Source organism: Gambusia affinis, linkage group LG22 (genome assembly GCF_019740435.1).
Source record: "Gambusia affinis linkage group LG22, SWU_Gaff_1.0, whole genome shotgun sequence".
In the NCBI taxonomy this organism is placed as follows: Eukaryota; Metazoa; Chordata; class Actinopteri; order Cyprinodontiformes; family Poeciliidae; genus Gambusia; species Gambusia affinis.
In genome coordinates this window covers 4,989,648-5,013,151 of record NC_057889.1, presented here as the reverse complement: position 1 = coordinate 5,013,151, position 23,504 = coordinate 4,989,648, and the positions used below count along the sequence as shown (strand labels likewise).

Here is a 23,504-nt window from a genome sequence, read left to right as displayed (position 1 = left end):
TCATTTTGGTCTTTAAAATAGCTAAATCTCCACTTAACTTTAGATTTTGGCCTGTTGATGATGTAGTTTTTATTTTTATTTTAAATGATTGATAATTTGATCACTTTCTCAGTACTTGAGTAAACGTTTTACCAAATACCTTTCTACTCTTACTTGAGTAAAATTTCTGGATTCTCTACCCACTGAATGAAGAACAAACATGTTTTAATCAAAAATTTAAAAGAAACCTTCAGTTTTTTGTTAAAGGTTCATAAGATTTATATGTAAAGAAACTGATTTGGAAAAATTTTATTTTGTCTGATTTTGTCATTTTTTGTTACTTGTATGAATTATTGTCCTTTTGGTCCTTACAATACCAAAATTTTAACTTAACTTTACATTCTGGTCCATCTGATTATGTGGTTTTTAAATGTTAAATTATAATTTGTTCCAGTTACTCAGCACTTTTAACCAAATACTTTTTGACTTTTACTTGAGAAATTTCTTTTCTTTAGAATTTTACTTTTACTAGATTAAAAACATGTTGAAGCAGTGCTACTGTTAGAATATGATCTCATCTTAACTTGTCTTTGAGTTTTGTGTTATGTGTTCATGTTTTCTAATTTACTTTAAAAGTTCTGTATCCTGTCACTTTCGGTTTATGTGCATGTTGTACCGCTTTTGTCCACTGGGGGCAATGAGAGCGAGTTCTTGTGTGTAGGCAGCACTTTTCTAACAAAGAAAAGACGTGAAGAAGTTGATCACCTGAACGTTAGCAATAAAAATGAACACAGTTCACTCATTGAGAATATGAGTACTGAACAAGAAAACCCAACAGCTACTCTTATTTGAGTTCAGTTTTTGGGTACTCCTCCACCTCTAAGCTGTATGTTCAGGTTTGCTGATAATATTGTAACTTCAGCAGGTTGATGGTGGTCACCCACCTCCAGCTGCAGCAGCCTCAGCTGAGGATCCGCCGCTGCAGGTTCATCAGGGGTCAGCAGGTCGGCTGATGAGTTGAGACAAGTTACGACGCTCTGCACCGCCTCGCTGAACTTCTTCTTCACTCCTGGATGAGAAGAACCTGAGGCCTTCACCTGGGGATTACCGAAGTTACAGTCATTCTTTTTTCCACGTTACAAACATAAACCTCAGTTTTTTATTGAGATTTTATGTGGCAGACGAACACAAAATAGAGCAAAACCACTAAGTGAAAAGAAAAGCTTAAAAACTTCTTGAATATTTTACAAATCAAACTGTTCTGGTTCTAGTTTTTTTTTTAACTCTCTTTTTATCACTGAAACGCTGCAAAAACACAAAATCCTACCACGTTGTTTTGGTCTCGTTTGTAGTGAAAATATCTTCACTTGAAATAAGACAAAACTAACTTACAAGTAGTTTTCCAGCAAGATATAGGAGCTTGTTTTAAGTAAATAATTAAGTAAAACGTACTAGTTCCACTAACGCCGTTACCTAGCAACGCAGGCCAAACCACCCCGTCACCTAGCAACCAAATTCTAGTTCCACTGGCAGATTATTTCACTTATAACAAGACATTTTTCACATGTTATAAGTGTAATAACTAATGCTTTTTTATCAATATTCAATAATTATTGACCTAAAACAAGCTTCTATAATGTAACATGTATTATATATAACATGTGACTCATAGCATTCAATACACACCTGTAATTCATATAAACTCATAGGAAACCTGACAGGTCACTTTTTGTCAGCTATATAGAAGTAACCAAAATTTGATTGAAAAAGTGAAGTATTAATAAAAAATTATTTACATGTCATCTTAGTTTCTTTATTATCTTGCTAGATTAAATCTTACATAATCAACACAATTTGTCAAAATTACCAGGTTGAGAATTGGATTGTTTTCACTTTTCAGATTACTTTTGTACCTCATGTAACGTTTGTCTCAGCTTAGCGTTTGTGTCTTTTATTTGCTGTAGAACCGATGAAACAGATGCTGCAGACATGGACTCTTTTCCTGGAACCTGAACGAAAACAAAAAAGAAGAAGAAACTCCATTTTAGATCGGGAAGCAATTTATGCTTTGAAATGCATTCGAATCTTTTTTTTTTCTATACTTAGTCTGCTTAAAGTAGAAAAAAATAATTTACCCCTCTTCTTCTTTCTTTAACTCTGCTTCATTTAAAATTAACAACTTAAATTTGTAGCTAAATTGAAAACTTAAAGGCCTGAATAGATGGAAAACATCTATTCGGTATTTCTATTGATGTATTTTGTCACTCCACATTTATTTTTCACGTATTTTCCAACCGTTTTCTTTTTTCCTCCATCTTGAGTGCAGATCATGTTTTGCTGATCCTCCAAAACTTTCCTCAAAGCGCTCACTTTTTTCCCAACATGGGAACAAATATGAGCCCAATGCTGATTTTCCACATCATCGTCATCATCGTCATCATCATCAGGAGAGCTGAGGGACACAGAATAAGGACGGGTGTGCTGTAGGTTTGAACAAACTACAGTATGAAAACATTTTTTCTTCTCATTTGCAGTTTGTTACCCAAATGATGCTTCAGTTTTCTGAGATTCTGGACTTGGACTGACTTCGTTCTGCTCCTTCTGTTTGTTTAACACTTCCTGAAGATTAAAGAGGAAAACATCCAGATTGTTGGATTATAGTTTAAAAATTAGCATCATTTTTAATTTCCATTATTCTTGGACACTCACCGGGTGTGAAAGGTCAGCCGAGGACGAAGACAGACGTTTATCTTCCTCCTCTCTCGGCTCATCTGAGGCTTTTTTAGAGCAAAAAGGAGTTACGGGTCTCGAAGGAATCAGCCTGGTTTCTCCCACCGCAGCTTCCATCAAACACGGGTTTGTTTGTGGATCGACGTCGGCCATTTTCTGCTCTGATGATCCTGTAACGTGTTCGTCATCCTCTACTTTTTCAAAATGAAAGGTTTGGCAAGCGTTCAAGTCCAGTTTTGGAGATGAGGGTCCAAAACTGTCATCAAGTCCAAATTTCACACGTAAATCAGTGATTCCAGGTTCGTCTGAACCGTTTTCAGCCTGATAAGCTGCACTCTGCTCCTCCTGAAAGACAAATGTATCACTTTAATCTAACATGTTATTGTTTTTGTTGAGAATAAATCCTCATATCCTTATGTTTCTAATATTTTTACCATGTCCTCCCTTCGTTCATCCGGAAGATTGAGTGGCTCCTCCAGGTCCTGGTGAGTTTGTGGAAATAGAAATGCAAATAAAATCCATGCCCACAAATTTATTCAAACATGACCTTCTCGTTTTGAGTGTATGGATGAAAGGAAGCGTTTCAAGCAGCTGCTCTAGACAGTGGAGGAGTGGGTTTCTAAGGAGAAACAAAAACCTGTCCGCTACAGCTTCACTTCACCCAAAAATGGGTTAATTTAATTAGTAGCAAAGGATACATGCATGGATTTTATTTGAAAATCATTAAAAGGAAGCTTAATAAATACAAAGAGCATTTCTATTTCTCTTCAGAATAAAAATTTGTATGTTTTGTAAATAGCAGGAGATGTAAAGATTTTCTGAACGGAGCCCAAAAGAGAGTTGGGCTCAGGTTCGGATTATTTCAAAGATTTACCTCTGGAATACTGCATGTTAGTGTGTCAGAGGAGGAAGAGTGACAACTCTCATCTCCTTCATCCTCCTCTTCCTCTGTAACATACACCTCCAAAGCCTCCTGATTGCAGGGATGAGAATTAATAAATCACCAGACGTGTGAGTTGAATTAAAATGGAGCAATAATCACTCAGTCACTGAACTGTGTCGATACGCCGGTGCTACTTTCATGGATGAATGAATGATTTTACTCAAATCTAGAGCATAATATGAAAAACTACATCAGTTTAGTAAGTATTGATATATTTATGTATATATTTATAAAATAAATAATACATAAAAATATATGTTTATCTAATATTTCAATATTTTAAGCTAAATTAATCTAATTTTCTCAGTACTCATTTATAGATTATTTATAGATGAACGTATTTGTATGTGCTTATTTATTTAGTTATTTATTTATATTCAGTCATATTGAATTATTTACATCACTCTTAGGCATATTTATATTTAGAAACTTTATCTCTTATGGTTATATTTCTATTGCCAATAACATTTTGGAGGGAGTAGCTAGTCAACTAGCAAGCACTTTCTCCTTTGGATCAGTAAAGTCTATTTTATTCTATTCTATTTTCTACACGGTGATGAAGTAAGCAACTTTCACTTAATAACAAATTTTTAGAGAAGGAGAAAAAATTTGAGAAGTACAACACTGGCAAATCCCACCTTTATAAGTATATATATACACACAACCTTTATTCATATATAAAGGTGGGATTTTCTTTAGTATTGATAAAAAAGTTCTAGTTCCACTGGCACCGTTACCTAGCAACATCACCCAAGTCCAGCCCGTCACCTAGCAACCCAGTTTTAGTTCCACTGGCAGATTATTTCCCTTGTAACAAATCATTTTTCACATGTTATAAGTAGAATAATCTGCCAGTGGAACTATTGCTTTTTTAGTCAATATTCAATTATTGACCTAAAACAAGCTTCTGTAATAAAACTTATTTAAAAATTTCCCACATGTGACCCGTAGCATTCAATACACACTTGTAACTCGTATAAACTCATAGGAAACCTGTCGAGTTAAATTGATTATTTAGCTTAGGCTGGTCACTTTTTGTCAGCCAAATACAAGTGACCAAAAACTGGACTGAAAAAGTTAAGTAATTAAAAAGTCCTTTTACAGACGGAAAAACAATCAATTAATGAAGCCAGACTTTTTCACAGCTGCCAAACTAATATTCAATGAGTTGATGAACTTCCCTTTTAACTTTAACTTTATTATGAGAACTTTCATAAGCAGATTCAGATAAATCCAGAAAACAGACCCAACAAACATATAACTTAAAAGTGGCAAAATCCCGCAAGCTTTTCAGTGTAAGGCAATCAAAATTCTCAGATAATAAAGTTTTAAATCACTCAAGTCTTCTTAGAAGCTTTTCTTTAAAATAATAACATTGTTATTGTTGTTACCTGGAAAAAGCGTCTGTGTGCAGGGTTCTCCAGCAGCGGCATCGCTTCAGATGAATCAGAGATAATATTAAGATTCTCGGTCGATTCTTCTTCTTCCTTTTTGTTCTGTTAGTCAAGAACAGTAAAGAAAAGACAAATGATCACGCCTGTTTCATTTGTTGTGTTATTTAAAGAAAATGGACATATAAAAACACAGATTTCTGCTTCACGTCATTCTTGTCATCAAAAAAAACAAACAAGCTGCCAACCTGTAATCAAAAAATACAGGTTTGTATTGTATTTTAAATACAATACAGAAATAAATAAAAGTGAATGTAATAACTGAAGGAAATAATGATTAAACAGAGCAGAAAGCAATATGAACTTATAATATGTGCCCCATATTCACAAGAAGATATAAAAGTTACTCAACTCAGAAGACTATTACAGAATAATTTAAATACACAAAGAGCAGCTTCATATCGCTTCAACAGAAGGATTTTCACATTATTTTTAAATTTAGGAAAAGATTTAGATTGTTCCATAAACCGATACCTTTAATTGAAATACATCTTTCCATTGTCAAAGTTCTGAGTATATATGTATACAAATATTTAAATTTAAGTTCTCTTCTTACAAATCTCTTTTGAATATGTTTGGTAAAGAAAATTTTTTATAAATATATGCGCTTTGTACACAAATGTTAAAATATATTATAATATCACATATGGAACAATCAGTGAGTTACTCAAAATATACAAAGCCGTTTTATTTAATAATCCTTCACATCATTTAAAATAGTAATACTTTTGAATGTTTTAACTTTTGTTCTACTTATATAAGATTTCATTGACAGCATGTTGACATAATCCCGTCCTAAAACGTGCCGAACCTCCAGCAAACAGCTTTTCTCTCTGGTGATTTGTTCCAGCCCTTCCAGCTGCTCAAGCAGCATTCTGGCTTTGGAGAAGATCAGCAGGTTTTCTGCTCCTTCGGGGAGATGGACCTCCTCCTTCCAGCTCTCCACGTCCTCCAAACTTTTCTGCATCGACTGAATCTGGCTCAGGATCTCCTTTAAGTGCAAAATACCGTTTAAACTAGAGTTAAAACGTCCACATTAGTCAGAAAATGCATCAGTTAAACAAGTTCTAACCAAGCTGAAGCATTTAACTGTCAAACAGACGATCGAATCGTCATCAGCTGTTTTTTACCTCACAGTCGTAAAGTCGTTCTGCCTGCGCTACGTCTGCATCATCCATCGAGTATAAAACGTTTCTGAATTTTGAAACGTTTTTCTCCATCGCCTTAATGTCAGCTTCAACCACTTCCACTATCTGCAAAAGAAACTGGCTTCAGTTTCGAAGTATTCCAGTTGGGTGGGAGCTTTCAGTGCTAGCATTAGCATCAAAAAAGTGCTTTTATTTTTGGGTTTTTACCGCAGCAGCCTGCTGGAGCTGGTCGAGTGGCTCGAGGATGCTCTGCTGCATTTCCTGAACCTGTTGGTCTCTTTGGTGCAGCCTCTCTTCCTGAGCGCTGACGTCACACACGGCAGAGATCTCCGCCAGGCCCGACTTAAACGCCTGCAGGGTGTATCTGATCCTGTCAGAGTCTTCCAGGATCAACTACTCCAGAAATTTCAGTAAAAAAAAAAAAAAAAAAAGCAAAAATATCACAACCAGTTAATACACGGTTGGGATAAAATGTGCAAAGTGTAATATCTGATTTAAAGTTTCTGATTTACTTGTAAATCAGTGGGTAATACTGTGTTTTTGGGATAGCTTTATGTCTTGTACAAAACAGATTTTTTACATTTATTGCAAAAAAATCTAATCAAATTCTTAGAATTTGAGATTTTAATCTGCTCAGTTCTGCCTATTTTAAGCCCTTTTTGGTCTGTGACTCTTTTAATTCAAATAAGTTGCTGCAGGCCACGCCCCCCACTCAGCTTTTACACTCGCACGTGAAAATGGCTGCAAACAGATGGGCAATTATGCAACCATACATCTTTGAAAAGCAAAATTGGAGCCTCCTGCACAACTAAAAAGAATGCAGCAAGTGGTGGTCTTTACGGTAAGGCAACAACAAAACACTTGTCTGTTCCAGCAGCCATTGTACAGTGGTAAAACAAACTGATCAAATGTGCTGGAGCTCGGCTGGGGTTGCTAGGTAACGGCACAGCGCCTGTCGAATGTGACTTAACAATTTTTGCAAATTTTCCAGACACTAAAAGAACATCCTGGTCTTTTTTAAAACACTTCAGTTGTTTTTAGAAGCAGTGGAGAGCCAAGTAGAAGTATAAAAACACACAAAATGTGAATTTTGTAAAATAGATGCCCTTTAAATTGTCTGTCCTGAATTAAAACATATATTGTATGGGTCAAAAAAGGCTGACATTTGTAGACCAGCGAGAGCCTCAGTGGACCTCTGACCTGTAAATACTTGACATGATTGCTGAGACTTTTGGCTGTTGTAAACGTGCACTGAGTGCCAAGCCATAACTGGGCTTCATCCAACCAGCAGGACGCTCGGTGAGAAATGTCTTCAAACTCCTGCAGGCAGGCGGGAATCTAACGTCCGGGAGGAAAATAGAAACATCAGCATACACGTTTTTATGCAACTGGTAATGTTTTTCAGTCCTGGTTGAGCTGAGTGTAGATATCTGAGTAATGAGAGAAGAAGGAAACCTTGTTGAGGAAGGCGGTTCGGTTCTCAGCCAGGCGGGACGCGTTCTGATAGAGCTGCAGCGGTTCTGTGAGCTGGTCCATGAGGAGCTGGGCCTCATCCGGTTGGTCCTCCGCAACGTCCTGCACTTCGCTCTCTAGGAGCATCAAGCTGCTGTGCCAGGCATCCAGTTCATCCCACACACACTGGAGAACAACAACCACAACAATCTGAAGCACATTTCTTTGCTTCTTCTGCAATAAAATTAGTTCCAGACACCAAAAAGGTTTAATCCATTGATTAAAAGCGGGGAAAGTAATTTAAATATATGGGGGGAAAAAAATCACATTTTATGAAATTATCAAAAAGATGTTCAAGCAAACAGACAAAAATACAAAATGAAGACATAAAAACCTTCAGGACACGTTGAGCTTCTCTGATTGTTGGACTTTTCTGCTGCAGTAAAGATTTCACTCTCTCCAGACCAGAACCCAGTTCCCTGACTCGGCGTGAAAGTTTCCTGATTGGGTTGTCCGTCTCCAAAAGCTGTTGAATAAAAAACATAAAGTTTGGAAAAAACGGTTTTGGTGGAAGATGATTCGTGTGTCGGTAAAGATGGAAGTTAATTAATGTCACCATTTCTTCTGCTTTCTGGACGGATTGTTCCACATTTTGGATCTTTTTCCGGATATCTGGCGGGATTTCTGCATGTCGGCTCCCCAAGGTGTCCAGGATGTGCTTGAGTTGGGTTTTTAGAGAGATAACGCTTTCCTGGAGCTCCTTTTAGTGCAGAAAAACATAAAAACAGGATGTCACAAGCAAAGGCAAAAACTGGATTCAAGGAAAAGTAAAAAAGAAAAAATAATTACTCGAGTGAAACAGTAAAAACTTTATTGTTCACGTCATTTAATATTTAAAAATTACGTAATCTAAAGGGGAGAAGAAGGAGGGAAGGAAGAGGGAAGGGGAGAAAAAAAACTGTAAAAAAGAAAACAAAAAATCGGAGAAGTCATGTAAGCTTTGTACAATGTATGCAATATCAATATATGTATGATCTGATGAACAAATAAATGATACACAGTAAAAAAAAATTGACCAAAATATAAACGACATCATTACAAAATAACAAAATTACGTAAAATAAATGTTTTTCCAAATCAATTTGTTTCAATATGAAACGTATGAAACTTTAACCAGAAACTGCAGGTGTGTGTCTGGTGACTTTTTGGTTAAAAGAAGCAGAATAAAGAAATTTTACGCAAGTAAGAGTAGCGACACTTTAAGTTACTCAAGTAAAAGTAAAAAGCACATTTTCTACTCAAGTAAATGTAACTGCTCTGGTTTCAAGATAATCTTCCAGAAAATGTATTGAATTGTTTAAAATTTCCACTTATCTTCCAGACAAACACAAACTCTCAATCTTTTATAAGATTTGTTTTTGTATTTATGTTTATGTGTGTGTACTAATGGAGCATAAAAAACTAGCTGACCTGCGTTTTGCTTGGATTTGAACTCGTTTCCAGTTCTGGTAAAATCTCAAACACTATTTTCTCAACGTCTCGTATTTCTTCTTCAGTTTGCCGTCTCTCTTTCTCCTCTTCCTCCGCTGCAGCCACGACAAGCAGGTTTCTCTCTTTCACGCTGTGGGGATCAATGATGTTTTAAAAACATTTACCTTTCAGCTGCTTCTACCAGACTTAAGAAATCCCACCTCCAGATGCTCTCTTGGATATTCTCCAGGGATTTTCCAGTGGATCCAGGGAGGACGCCGTCTTGGGAAGAGGATAAGCCCAAAGCGTGCTGCAGTCGATGCTTCAGGGATGAAAAGGCCAGCTGCTGCTGCTCCATTTTGGCCAGAAGCTCCCAAGGTTCCTCCTGAGACAAACTCATAGTGGAAGAGCCTGGAAGTTCAGCCTGAAGACCGGACAAATAGTTGCAACTCTCCTCTATCTAAGAAAAGTAGAATTCAGCCGTCAATAATTACCATCAAAGCATAAATTATGATTACTTTCTGCCTGTAGGTATTTGTCAACAATAATACTCACACTTGTCGTGATGTCCTTCCATTCCTCTTCCTTCTGTTCTGTGTGCACCAACAGGAGGCCCAAACGTCGTCGTAATGCCGTCCAGCGCCTCCAGAGGGCGCCATGCTCGCCATCACAGCCCTGCGTTGGACATCCGGCTTTCAGGTCAACCATCTTCCCAGCGAGGTTACGAAGATCTTCCCTCAGAGCCTTCACAAAGAGCACAACACATTGGGTTACCCAAGTTACCAGCAAGTTACCAACAAGTTACTAGCAAGTTACCAGTTGCAATAAGTTACCATCTTACCAAAGATGAGAAAGTTTAATTCAGGCTTGTCAAAACAAACCTCAATTAAACTTTCTCATCAAACAGTAATTAATACCTCTTAATAATAATAATAATAATAATAATAATAATAATAATAATAATAATAATAATAATAATAATAATAAGTAGAAGAGGAAGAAGAAGAGGAATACATTTTATTTTTAGCCGCCTTTCGACACTCAAGGTCACCTTGCATAATTTAACATAAAAACAGACACAAAATTGAAATAGTAAAATTAAGTACAAAATAAATATTAAAAAGACAGTGCAACTTGAAATAGAGGGGTAACTGTTTAAGCATTCACACCAGCTCTGCTTTAATTGAACATTTGCCTAGAAAGTTTGGTTTATTTGGGGAGCTGTGAATATATGACAAGGGGAGTAAATTTACGGGGAAAAAATTCTGAAATTTTGACAATAATCTCAGGAATTTTCTAGAAAAAACATGGCAATTTCAAAGATTCAAAAGTCAAACATTTTCTACTAATAAAACTCAGAAATTTTCAAAGCTTTTTGGTAGAAAAATTATGAGATAAATCTCAAAATTCTGTTTGGTTTTTCTAGCAAATTTTCAACTCTTCAAGCTCAGAAATGTCCAGGTTTTTCTAGAAATGTTCTAAGATTATTTTCAAAGTTTCTAAGACTTTTGGTGGAAATTTACACCTTCTTTTTTTTTTTTACCTGCACTGGCCTGAATAAATCGCTGTAGTTCATTTAACTGCAAACTAACTCTAAACTGTATCGTCTATTTCCTGGGTTTGGCTGAACTCTGCTGTGGTTGGGATGCATATATAAAACATGTGAATCTGAGAAAATCAGGAAGCGAACTGTAGCGTAGGGCAAGGATGGCCGAAGTCGGTCCTGGTCGGCCGGCATCCTGCATGTTTTAGTTCTCTCCCTGGTGGTAGTAACAACCTTTTCATCATGTCGTTGTTCTTGTTAGGCCTCTAACGAGTCACCATTTGATCCAAGTACGTTAAACTAGGGAGAGAACTAAAACAGTCTGGATGCCGGCCCTCCAGGACCGACTTTGGGCACTACTGGCGTAGGGCATTCTGGGTAAATACAACCAAAACAAACCTGCGATTTTAGCGCTAGCAGAAGAAATGGCTTGTGTTTTTTTTTTTACCAAAGACAAAACAGAAATCCGCCCACCTCTAAAATCTGACGCTACTCCGTTTTTGTTTACATTTTGCGAAGAATAAAGCTGAACTCATGTCTTCAGAGGTTTTTGTGTCGTTTCCTTCAGTTGTTTTTGGTGCAGTGCCCCCGCAGGTGAGGAGGGGAACAGGGTTTTTTTTTTTTCGAAAGCTTTGGTTGGTTTGACACAGAGCAGAGTGAAAGCGAACCACACTAACTGAAAATGTAACGAATGTTTCCATTTTGGTTCCCAGTTGAACCGAGTCTACCGGAGTATCAGGCGTAAAAACTCCTTATAGCTTTATTTAAAGGTTCTAGCAGATTTTCTACATCTGACCTACCTTCACTCTCTTCTGCTGATCGATACACTCATCATATGATGTGACTTTCTCTGATGCACATCCTGAAAGCTTGGCTTCAAACTGCAACACTTCCTGTTTAATGTCTTCATGCCACTTTCTATGGGTTCTCTGTCTTATTTCACACCTGTAAGAACAGGAAGTGTAAACAAAACAAGCATATAAATGCACCTTAGACATTTAGTAATATGTAGCACCTCTGCAAATGCTCCATTCTGAGTTTTGCCTGAGCTCCCAGTACAGCTTTTCCAACTAACAACTGGCTGAGGACGTTGATGTGAAGGAGCTCGGTCTCCGGTCGTGAGAGACAGCGTTCCTGCGGCACTCGCTCCATCAGATGGCTTATATGAGCTTGAAAGCCGTTTTCAAGAGCTTCCAAAGCCTGTTGGGTTTGTCTTTGCTCCTGGGTGCAATCCAAAAAGCCTCCGGAAGCTGACAGGAAGGTCGCCTCGGCATTATGGAGGAAGTTTATTGCTCCCTGAGCAGCCCACTGGTAATCTTTAAGGGATTCCCTGGCCTGAGACAGACTGACCTGTTGGACACATTCAAAATGTAAAAAATATCTTCCAAATGGGTGAATCAAAAACTATTTAAAGCTGCAGAGTGTAACTTATTACATATTTGTTGAAATTGTCACTATGTTTTGACCGTTTCTGTGAAAAGATTGAGTTCCTCTGTCTTTTCCCTGTGCTAACTAGAAACAACCAATCAGCTCCAGGAGGCGGGGTTTAATGCTGTCAATCACTTTGTTAACTAGCATAGCTTGTGTAGTTAATGCTTGGGCTAGTTAGTTTAGCAGATAAACGGTTTTCCATTAACAGCAAGTCGTTTCGCCTTCATTAGCACCTGTAACAGTGAGTACTGTTGAGAATAAATAATTCTGCGTTTTCCTTCTATCTCTCTCAGCTAGTTGCAAAGCTAAAGCTAAAGGAAATGACATGTTAGGAAACACGATGACACACTAGGGAACGCCCTGTTTAAGACGTAGCTTAGATAGAGGCTAACAAAGAGAATGGAAAACTTTTGTTTGATGCCATTTCGTCCTGCTAACTCCTAAAGGTAGCATGAGAAATGGACCAGCTGTATTTTAGTATTAATAAATGCAATTCATGAATTCAATTCACTCACTCTTCTTCAACCTCTTTCATCAAGAACTTAGCATGGAGAACAGATAAATTCTCCACAGTACATGATGTTGATTGACAGCGCTAAGTCCCGCCTCCTGGCTCTGATTGGTTGCTTTTGGTGCATTTTTTCAGATGGCAATAGTAGCTCAAGAAAGAGATTCACAGATTATCTGTCATGACATGGTGACAGTTTTATAAATAAAAGACATATTTGTTTTGTCTGCAGCTTTAAGGTATTGACCGCCTTACCATCCATGAGTGGGACTGTTGCATCACTGCGTCTCTGAGAGAATACAGCTCATTGTAGTCTTCCAGGCTAACGTTGTCTCTCTGTGCCAGACCTTCCAACACTCTCATCCCAGACTCTACATTTCTCCTGATGACCCAACACTGAACCACTGCACCATCTGTTGCTTTCTCATTGGGTTTGACTTGTTTGGGTTCCTCCAGCTGCCTGTTAGCTCTCTGCAACAGATCCATCAATGCCGGAAGCTCAAACCTGAACTGGAGACCTGGTAAAAGCTCGGCCTCCAGATTTTTGATTTGATCCGTGGCAGATTGCTCCCAGCAGATCAGCATTTCCACCATGTCATGAAGCTTCTTCTTCTCTGCGTTGAGCTCAGACGGCTCTAACTCAGTCGCGATCGCCTCCAGCTGATCCGCTGTCTCTTGGCATTGGGTGTTGACCATCGCGAGTTCGACCAGCAGCGTTTGACTCAATGTGAACCTCTCAGCCACGCTCACCGATTGGTTTTTAGCCTCCTGGAGTTGAGTTTTGGCGATCTCCATGGATTCCTCCATTTGTCCTCTGAGGTGAAAATATCTCTCTTGCTCCACGGCGTTTATTCTGAGAGCTTTGCACTGGTCTTGTAGTTCACCAATAGAGCAGAGCACCGAGTTTATCTGGTCCTCTTGGCAATGCTGTAGCTCTTGAACTTCCCACTGATGCTCCATTAGCTTGTGCTCCAACTGTGTAATAACTAACAGTGTCTGTTTGGTCAAAGGGAACTTCTGCTTCTTCAGATCAGCAGATGTTTGCTCCAAGTTAGCCTGAATGGTAGCTAACTCCTCACTGGAAGATGTTCTCTCATGAATTAGCTCCTCTAATTCCCAGCAGGTGGCTTTCTCATGAGCTAGCAGTCCGTCTAATTCTGCCGAAAGGCCCGTCAGCTTGTTGCCGAGGTAGCGGCTCTCAGTGGGACTCAGCTCAACGGCTAATTTTGTGCAACTTTCTGAAAGTGCGTCCACTAATTTGAGTTGAGTCTCCAGCTCCACTGCTGCTAATTGATGACTTTTTAGCTCCATTTCCAATTTACTGAGGTCAGCTTTTGAAACATTCTCAACGTTGATGCGGGTCTCTCTTTTCACGTACGTTTCTGCTACCCAGACATCCAACCTACCAAACTCACACATAATCTTCTCTCTTTCATCAAGACCCTTTTTCATGGCTTCAAGAACACGACCCAACCTGTCAGCAACAGTTTCATACAGTGCTACAGTCCTAATTAACTCCTGATTTTCTATTTCAGTAGCTTTACTCTCTAGCTCTCCGACCTGCATTTGTATCTTGTTTCGTCTAGATAAAGTTTCCATGTGAAATTTCCTCATTTCATCAATCTGAAGACGAGCCTGCTCAGGAAAAACAGACAACTTTTTCCCAGTAGAGACATGATTTTCTGCTTTGTTTGTCAAATTGATCAAGTCCTGTAGTTGCTTGTTGATTTTACTTGTAGATCCACTTTCACAGATTTCTGGCAAAGAGTTGAGCTTCTCTTTAGTGACACGGAGCAAAGATTTCAGGTCCTGAATCTTTTCTTCAATCGCAGCCTTTTCTTTCTGACCCAGAGAAAAGCAGATGAGGGCACCGGCCTGGGACTGTAAATGCAGGAGAAGCTGGTTGGACACTTTTAGCTCTGTGGTCAGACAAGCTAAGTCTAAAGAACTTATGTTGTCAGTTTCAGATTTTAAAAGAACTTCAAGTTTGGCTTTGAGCTCAGCAGCCTCTTTTAAAACAAGTTTTGACTGAGATGCAGAATTTGACGCCTGTTGATGTGCTCTTTTGATGCTTCCTTTAAGAAGCCTCCAATCCTCCTGGACATCACCGAGCTGAGCAACGAGAACACCTGAACTCTCCGCATCACTCAGGTGGGCTGACAGCTGGCTGCTTAGGCAGAGCAAATCTTCCAGCATTGACTTCTTCTGCTCCATGGTCTGCAGCAATGCATTCAGCTTTTCCTCTTGAAGGGAACTGCTTCCCAAAACACTTCTAAAAGAAGTAAAGACCAACACAAAATGATACTAGATTAACACATGAATTATAAAAGACATTTTAAGGTGACTTATTATGATTCCTTGAACAGATTTATAAAATGTTCATTAAATGTTTTTTTACACAAATTGAGATTTTATTCTGCTCAGATTCCGCCAATTTGAGTTACTTTCACAAAGAGCTGTTTTATCCATCTGTCACTCTAAATCCAAATAAGCTGCTGCTGGCCACGCCCCCCCAATCAACGTTTACACTCACACGTGAAAATGGCTGCAAACAGATGTGCAATTATACAACCGGACATCTTTGAAAAGCAGAAGTGGAGCCTCCTGCACAACCAACAAAAATGCAGCAAGTGGTTTCTTAATAGTAAGTCAACAACAAAACACTTGTCTTTTCCAACAGCCATTGTACAGCACACACAGCATTAAAACCAGCTGAACAAATGTACTGGCACTCCACTTGGGTTGCCAGGTAACGTCGCAAACGTTTTTGAAAAGGTTCATTTTCCAGACAACAAAAACATCAACTTAATGCCAAAAACCATCTGGGTTTTTTTTTATTGCTTGGGCTGGTTTTAGAAGCAGCAGAAATGCAAATCAAAGTGTAAAAAACCAGACAAAAAGTGAATTTCACATAACAAGACGCTTACAAGCTCATCTTTTCCTTCTCCGCTGCTACGACCTCAAGGAAAGCTCTGGTGGTGTTCTTCTGCAGGTGGTACTGCTTGACCAGATCCAGCTGAGCTGCTTTGACCTGAACGGTGGCAGAGGCATCCAGCAGCGCTGAGCTCCATTCTCCCTCTGCTCTTTCTGAAGCCTTTGGGTCTGAAACCGTTGTCAGGTTGCTTTTCATGGAAGCCACTTGCTCCTGCACGCATCGCCTGTACTCCTAAAAGAAGCACAATGACAGGGAGAGAAAAGCTCAAGATTAGTTTGGCAAAAGCTAAATCAAAAGTGCTTCAGTAAGAAAAACATCAGCTTTTCAACATTAGGTGTTGCAGTCATGAAAATGTTATGAATTAGATCAGGGATGTTAAGCTCATTTTCATTTTGGGCCAAATCAAAAATCGGAATAATCTTTCAGAATGTACTGATGAAACCCATTTTACTGCTAAAATGTTAACAGCTGTTTGTTTCAGCATCCAATAAGTGTTTCTTAGAATTAAATCATATTAAACCTATTTTCACACTGGATAGTCCATCCAGGATTTTGTGATTGTTTTCGTGCTCATTTAGAAATATTTGTAAGGATTTTTTATATTTGCACTTATATGACTTTTTGTTAATCACCTTCTTAATCAATTCAATCAATCAATCAATCAAACTTTATTTGTATAGCACATTTCAGCAGCAAGGCATTTCAAAGTGCTTCACATCAAATCAAACACAAAAACACAATGCAACATAGAATCAACAATCAAAACACAACATAAAGTCAGATTCCGTCAATAAATTTGTAATTGATTACGTTTCAAATACAACTCTAAACAAGCGGGTTTTTAGTTGAGACTTAAAGGAAGTCAGTGTTTCAGCTGTTTTACAGTTTTCTGGAAGTTTGTTCCAGATTTGTGGTGCATAGATGGTAAATGCTGCTTCTCCTCGTTTGGCATTTGACATCAAGTAAGGCCGAAGTGGCGGTCACTAAAACCCAATGTTTTTGATAAATTTTGAGAAAAATCAGTTCTTAAACGTGTCTTTTTTTACAGGATAAAAAAGTTTTGATAAAGGAGACTAATGCAAAATGTGATGTAATAATTCTTAAGTGCTTCACATACCTGCGCTTCCTCCTGCTGTCTAGCCGTAGCTGCAGCATCGAGGCGTGCAGGTTGATATCGGCAAGCAAGAACACGCTGAACTGTCCGTGCTAATCGAATGTCAGCATCACCAGGTGAGGACGTCAGGTACCAACTCAGGTCCATATGAGGCATTTTCTAAGAAGAAAATTAAAAATTAACCAAAAAGTGCACATAAAATCCATTTCCAGGCCTTCTGATAACCTTGGAGCAACAAAGTCAACAGTGAAAGTAAAGTGCTATTAACATGATCTCATGACAAAGAAAGAGCAGATGATGGCAATTTTCCACATTGCCATATTACAGCTATACATTTTAAAGTATTATATTTGGTTTTTATGTTATAGTCTCAAACAAAGTAGCATAAAAATTGGGGAAAATGTGCCTAGTTTTCACATTTTTTACCAATAAAAGTAAAAAACTAAAAGTCTGCATTTGGATTCCACCTCCAGCTCTCTGATCCTCCTAAAGAAAACTCAGTGAAGCAATTTTCCTTTGGAAGCCACATAATTTCAGGGTGCATGTTGTAATACTGTGTGTAATTTATTCCCAGTTGTTGTGTGAAGTTTCATAAATCACCTGAAACAGCTGCAAGGAACAACTGAAAGATTTCTAATACATGGCTGAGTCAAAGTTTACACCAGAAATCCCTTAAAAATCTGTTACAAAGCTTAAAAAGTGATTTTTACAAACACTCTCCATCCAATCTGACTAAACATGGAAGTGTTTGGGGAAGAAGAACGAACATAACCCAAAAACTGCAGCTGTGCACTGCAAAAATACAAAATCTCGGCAAATGTTTTCGTCTAGTTTCTAGTGCAAATATCTTAAAATAAACTTGAAATGAGACCAAAATAACTTACAAGTAACTTTTTAGCTAAATATAGGAGCTTGTTTTAAGTAAACAATTCCTTAACATTGTTGAAAAAGTTCATTTTTCCTTGGCAGATTATTTTACTTATAATAAGACAGCTTCTTGTACATTTTTTCATCAATAAAAAGGAATTATTTACTTAAAACAACATTGAAACAAACATTACTTTGAAGTTAGTCTGTCTCATTTCAAGCGTACAAAAATATTTGCACTAGAAACTAGACCAAAAATACTTGGTAAGATTTTGTGTTTTTGCAGTGTAAGTGCAGATGAATAAAAATTCACACCACACTTTTGAGATTATTACGTATAAAAATTGTTTTCCACTTCAGTAATGAACTAATTTGAGTTGATCTTTTTCGCAAAAAAAGAAGCACAAAGTTTATGTGATGTGCAAATTGTTCACTTTTACACATAAATAAGTCAAGAAACATTATGAATATCGATATCAAATATCAATGTTCTCGAAAAATTATACAAAATGTAATTATTCTAACATAACTGCTCTTTTATCTTGATCTATATAAAGTGTAATTAGACTAAAGAGTCCACAGGAAACGACTCTCATAAATCCTTCCTGTTAGGCAGCATCATGGGAATAAACAGTCCGAAATGATTTAACCTTTCATTTGGAAGCAGGGACTTGAAAAAAGTGTTTTATTGTGCAACAAAACTGCCAGATTATGTATTAAATGTGCACAAAAACATAAGAGATAATATGAGTGACTTAGTTTAGAACAGAAGCTGTGTTCAGATTTTGCACTAAAACCAGTTAAAACTCACCTGTAAAATGTTACTTTGCTCCACCGACGCCTGAATCGCTGATAAACTGTCCTGCAAGGCGGAGCTGCGGTTGTAGCTTCCCGGTGATCTATCTGTCAACACTTCAGCGCCGGGGCCGCATGCTGAGCCCGGCGGGATCCGCTCCGACTCCATGACTGTTTGGCTTTGAAGCTGCACAGAAAGAAGCCAAGAGTGGCGTCACATTTTATCCTTTCCTCATGTTTGTCCACAGATAATAACAGTGCTTCCTGTTCTTTTTTTTCCCGCCTCCGCCGGTGCAAACATCAGGTTGTCAGCGGCTCAGCCAGTCAGTGCAGTTAACACCAGAATGCGCCCGAGTGAGTGATGAAGAGAAGGAAGCCCTGGGGGTGAAGGACTCACCGTCTGCTCACATAAAACAACGCTGGCTCTGTTTTTTTTTACAGTGTGGCCAAACTGGACTGAAACCAAAAACGTTAGCAGCTTACAAAAGAAGGGAGTCGCCTTGCTAAACATCAGGGGAAAGACGAAGGTGTGTATGGTGGCTGTTTTCTATGCGGTGAAAGAATGGAAACATGCAAAACGATTTGCAACAAGGAAATGGAAAAATGGAGAAGACCCTTAGAAAAACTGTATTTTTAATACTGATATGGCTGAGAAAACCAAAAGAGGGATTTTTAAAAAATTAAATTTATGTATCTAATTTATAGATTTTGATAAAAGTAAAAAAAAAAATACAGCAATTCAAAAATAGTTATAGTCATTTAACGATCAAAATATAACTGTTAAATGAGCTTCATTTAGAGCCCAGGTGTCAAACTCAAGGTTCAGGGGCCAAATCCAGCCCACCACAGCTTTTTATGTGGCCCTTTAGAAACTTCTACACTCCCAAAGCACATCAATCAGTCTCTTTGGGTTTTTTGTGATTCCACAATTGCTGAAATTCATGCGAAATAACCAGATTGTCACACTTTTTTTTGTGCTAATGTTTAATTATGATTTCATTTTCATTTTCATAAAATTTTCTGCAAAAATGTTAAAAACTAACGTGGTAGTAGCTTTTACTTCTACTTCCTTATTTAATGTCAATTTTAGTCTGTGATCCATAAGGTAAGTATGTAAAAAGTCACAACTACCATCTTGCTCAATATGGCGGAAAATTTCTTTCAAATGTTTCTAAATATTCTGATTTTAACTGCAAAGTATCAGAAAAACAATCAAAATCCTGGAGGAATTGATCAATTAGAAAAAATTCAATATTTAAATCTAAGAAGAATTTATCAAATTCAGCTATTTATTAATATTTTGACAGTTTGTTAATGTGTTTTATCAATACATTCTGCTACAATCGACCCTTTGAGAACATTTACGATGTTCATATGGCCCAAAACAAAATCGGTTTTGTCTTCTGCAGAAGCAGAAGTTCACTTATTTTATTGTTGTTTAGATTTCCAACAAGAGTGCCACATTTCTGCTCCTGTCACTTTAAGAGCTCCGTCCCAAAAACCCGGCCTGCTCTGATTGGTCAGCTGGTCAATTCAAAATGTGAACGACAAAAAGTCAATTCTTTCATGCTCTTCTGCACCTGTGCATGTTGGCTATCTGTAAAAAATACACAGAAGCCAAACTTTCCTGGCGGAACAGTTAACACTGTAAACAGAAACCAGATGCTAACCAAGATAACGAACGATGGTGTAATGACAAATATTCTTATTGACAAATTCCTAAAGAAATATGTCAGGCATCCAGAAACAACCAGAAGTGAAAGGAAGTGAAAGCTGCTTTGGCACCAACCTCAAATTGTTCAGGATTTTGCTCAAATTGTTTGGTGGATGGCCAAAGGTCAGTTAACTTTGGCAGATGGGAGCCATTCAAACAATAAATGATAAGGTAGGAAAAGAAAGAAATGCAAATTTGTTCTTGTAAAAGCAGCGTACAGTTTAGCATAAAATTGCAGCTTTAAAATGTCATTTTTATTTCTTGGTGTCTCTCACACTTGACTGCAAGACATGTTTGTAAATGTCAATCTCACTTTATTAAAAAAAATCTAAAGAACTGAGAACAGGTTGTTGTCTTAATCTGTATGTAGTTATCCATAAGGAAAAAATACATTTATTTGTCAGAAGAGTGCTTAACCTGACCGCCTTTATATTTAGGTTTCTGAGCCCGAGGGAGCGAGCGAACGACTGATGCAAGTCACGGCCCTGAAACTCCAGGTTCAGCACTCAGATGCAAATATTCAACCACATCCATCTGTAGGTGGCGCTATAACTTCAGCTTATAACTCCAAACTTAGAAATCACATTAACAAAACTGATGTGACAAAGTTTCTTAGAAAGATTTTCCAGCAGATGAGCCACTGTGCCAAAGCTGTTTGTCTGGAATATTTTCCACCACAGCCACGAAAACTGGATTAACCAAAACCAATCTCACCCCTAGAATCAACTCTGAGAAAATAAAACCTGGCCCCATTTATAATAAGGAAGAAACAAAAACGTTATGAAGGTGGCTTCTTTTTTTTTTCCCAATTACAACGTGATAAAAGGTAATTACACATCGCTACAGACGTAGCTGCAAAATATGTATGCATGTGTATATAACCTGCACTTTAACTCGAGTCAAGCACGGTCTCAATCTGGTTGTAATCTGTTGATGACAATGACAAATAAATCTTATCTTAAAAAATTGAATTACCCATAATTTAAAAACCGTTAAAAAAAATTAAAAAAAATCCACAATTTCCTTCAATTTCCTCAAAGAATAGACTTTAAATAAAATACTGTTAGTTTATAAATCACTGAATGGTTTAGCACCACAATACATTGAAGATCTGATGTTGTTTATCAACCTTCCAGACCCCTCAGGTTCTGGTTCTGGTTCTGCTCTGCATCCCCAGAACCAGAACCAAACGAGGAGAAGCAGCATTCAGCATCTATGCACCAAAAATCTGGAACAAACTTCCAGAAAACTGTAAAACAGCTGAAACACTGACTTCCTTTAAATCCCGCCTGTTTAGAGTTGTATTAGAAACGTAATCAATTACAAATTTAATGATGACTCAATGTAATGTTTTGATTGTTGATTCTGTGTTTTTATGTTTGTTATGATGTAAAGCACCTTGGAATGCCTTGCTGCTGAAATGTGCTATACAAATAAAATTTGATTGATGGATTGATTGATAATGCAGTGAATAGAAAGTCTTAATCACTGTTTATCCAGGTGTTCATGTTATTTTTGTTCCATTTATTCTTACTGAAAAAGGAAAGGAAGTGAAATTTTTTTTTAAATGTGCTAACAAATAAACCAGAACAGCTCACCTTTCCCAGTGGCAACAGCATTTCTTTCAGTGCTCCATTTTGTTCCCATTTCTTTCCTTCACCTAGCAGTGAAGTGCCGTTTCGTCCCGTGGGTTTTGCACAGAGTTTCCCGTCTGCACATTCAGAGTCGTTAGCTCCTCCTCGTGCCGCCCCCTCACCTGCTCCACCTGTCCTCATTGCTCTGTCGGTAGCTGTCAGTTGTTTGTCAGCTGCATCAATTTGTTTTTCGGTTTCGGTTTCATCTCGATTCGGCACCGAATCCTCTGCAGAGCTCGGGGCAGGAGGCACAGTTTTCCCCAAAGACTGACAGGCAGCCGCCCCAGATGAGCTGACTGGGGATTTTTCACCTGTTTCAACGCCAAACTCACATTTGGAGTCAGATTTAGACAGAGTCAGAGCTTCATCATGCTTTACTGCTTGGGTTGGTTGAGTCTCTTTGTTTTGTGACTGCCTGCTTGAACCTTTTTGCTCTGCAGGCTTTCCGTCTAACTCAGGGTTCAGTCTTGGTTTCTTCTCAAGAAATCCTGCACTTGAACTTGTTTTCCAGTGTTGATCTCCTACATATCCACTTTGCTGTATGCCAAACGACTGCAGCTCCAAAACTACAGTGAACACTTTATCTTGACTTTCACTGACTTGCCCATTATGCTCATCTTGTTCTCTTGCACCTGCATCGAAATTCTCTGATTTTGCAGCTTTTCTGCAGGTTTTTAAGGGCGTTTGATCCGACTCTGACTGGGCTGATTCTGTGGAAAATCTAGTTGCTTTTTCTGTGATTTCCTTCAGATCTTTTTCTGTTTTTTCATTCTCCATTTCCAGTTCAACTGCACATACTTTTGTTGAGACATCAGAATGTTCTTTCAAGGCATCAAGACTCTCTGAATGGATCGGCACAGGAAGGGACACATCGTTGATCTCAGGAATGGTTGCTTCACTCGATTCCTTAGGGGACGAGATGATCGGTAATTTGATTTTGTTGGTTTTGTCTGAATAAGATGGTTCTAAAACTAAGGCTTCTTCAGTGTTTAGTGAGGCGGATATGATTGTTCCTGTAATGTTTCCAGAAACTATCATGTCCGTTGACTCAACAGAAATCTGATGGGTAATTTCTCCTGAAGCAGATGGAGGAACCTTTGATCCGAAAACATCTGGACTTTCTGAACACGGGGCTGGAATATTGTCTAAAGCAGCTGTTGTACAAGTAACAGGGATGTTTTCTTGATTCGGTTTAGTGGCGTCAGTTTCATTCTTCAGTACTCCTGATTGAAAAGTGAGCAGTTTGGTTGGGATGTGCAACGTTTCCCGGCCGTCTTGGTGTCTGTCTGAGTTGGAATCACAAACATCTCCGGCTGTTTTTTCTCTCCTTAAACAGCCTTCATCACCTCCGTTTGGCAATTCTGCTTGCATTTGATTAACCTGTTAAACCCCCCAAAAAACAAAAATATTAATAAATAGCAATGTGTGGATTTGAGATGTACGTCTTTAAATAAAATTAAATTTTAATAGTTTTCACATTAATCACTTCCTCCAGGATGTTATGACTGATTCTGTGATGATTTTTGCAATTAAAATCACTAATATACATTTTGCGATATACAAAAATTAGGAGTTTGCTGCACTAAACCCCAATGAAAACCTCCTTGTTATTCCACCAAACATTGATTCCTGAACACTTCCTGAGTTAATCGTCAGTATTGTTGCTTCTAAATTAATATGATCTTGTTTTCTTTGCATTATTTGAGGTCTGAAACTCTGCATCTTTTTTGTTATTTCTCGTGTTCTGCAAACAAATAATACATTTTTGCTAATAATTTTGGAGACATGTT

General features: G+C 38.0%; 1 protein-coding gene across 2 annotated transcripts in view; it reads right to left on the bottom strand.

The window, feature by feature from the left end:
• Window positions 1-23,504, bottom strand: part of LOC122825189 (nesprin-2) — a 79,704-nt gene that overhangs the window by 47,114 nt on the left and 9,086 nt on the right. The window contains exons 11-35 of one of the 2 annotated variants that reach the window (XM_044106375.1): window positions 21,679-23,094; window positions 18,383-18,553; window positions 16,708-16,863; window positions 15,583-15,821; window positions 12,911-14,927; window positions 11,732-12,066; window positions 11,517-11,661; window positions 9,729-9,917; window positions 9,395-9,633; window positions 9,174-9,324; window positions 8,320-8,463; window positions 8,098-8,229; window positions 7,707-7,889; window positions 7,452-7,589; window positions 6,459-6,644; window positions 6,234-6,356; window positions 5,915-6,094; window positions 5,044-5,148; window positions 3,584-3,682; window positions 3,144-3,191; window positions 2,689-3,054; window positions 2,522-2,598; window positions 2,275-2,431; window positions 1,893-1,988; window positions 924-1,076 (exon numbers count right to left, since the gene is read on the bottom strand). In XM_044106375.1, coding sequence (XP_043962310.1) covers window positions 924-1,076; window positions 1,893-1,988; window positions 2,275-2,431; window positions 2,522-2,598; window positions 2,689-3,054; window positions 3,144-3,191; window positions 3,584-3,682; window positions 5,044-5,148; window positions 5,915-6,094; window positions 6,234-6,356; window positions 6,459-6,644; window positions 7,452-7,589; window positions 7,707-7,889; window positions 8,098-8,229; window positions 8,320-8,463; window positions 9,174-9,324; window positions 9,395-9,633; window positions 9,729-9,917; window positions 11,517-11,661; window positions 11,732-12,066; window positions 12,911-14,927; window positions 15,583-15,821; window positions 16,708-16,863; window positions 18,383-18,553; window positions 21,679-23,094 — 7,245 coding nt within the window. The remainder of the gene's footprint in view (window positions 1-923; window positions 1,077-1,892; window positions 1,989-2,274; window positions 2,432-2,521; window positions 2,599-2,688; window positions 3,055-3,143; window positions 3,192-3,583; window positions 3,683-5,043; window positions 5,149-5,914; window positions 6,095-6,233; window positions 6,357-6,458; window positions 6,645-7,451; window positions 7,590-7,706; window positions 7,890-8,097; window positions 8,230-8,319; window positions 8,464-9,173; window positions 9,325-9,394; window positions 9,634-9,728; window positions 9,918-11,516; window positions 11,662-11,731; window positions 12,067-12,910; window positions 14,928-15,582; window positions 15,822-16,707; window positions 16,864-18,382; window positions 18,554-21,678; window positions 23,095-23,504) is intronic. The other variant, XM_044106376.1, reaches the window with a different exon arrangement.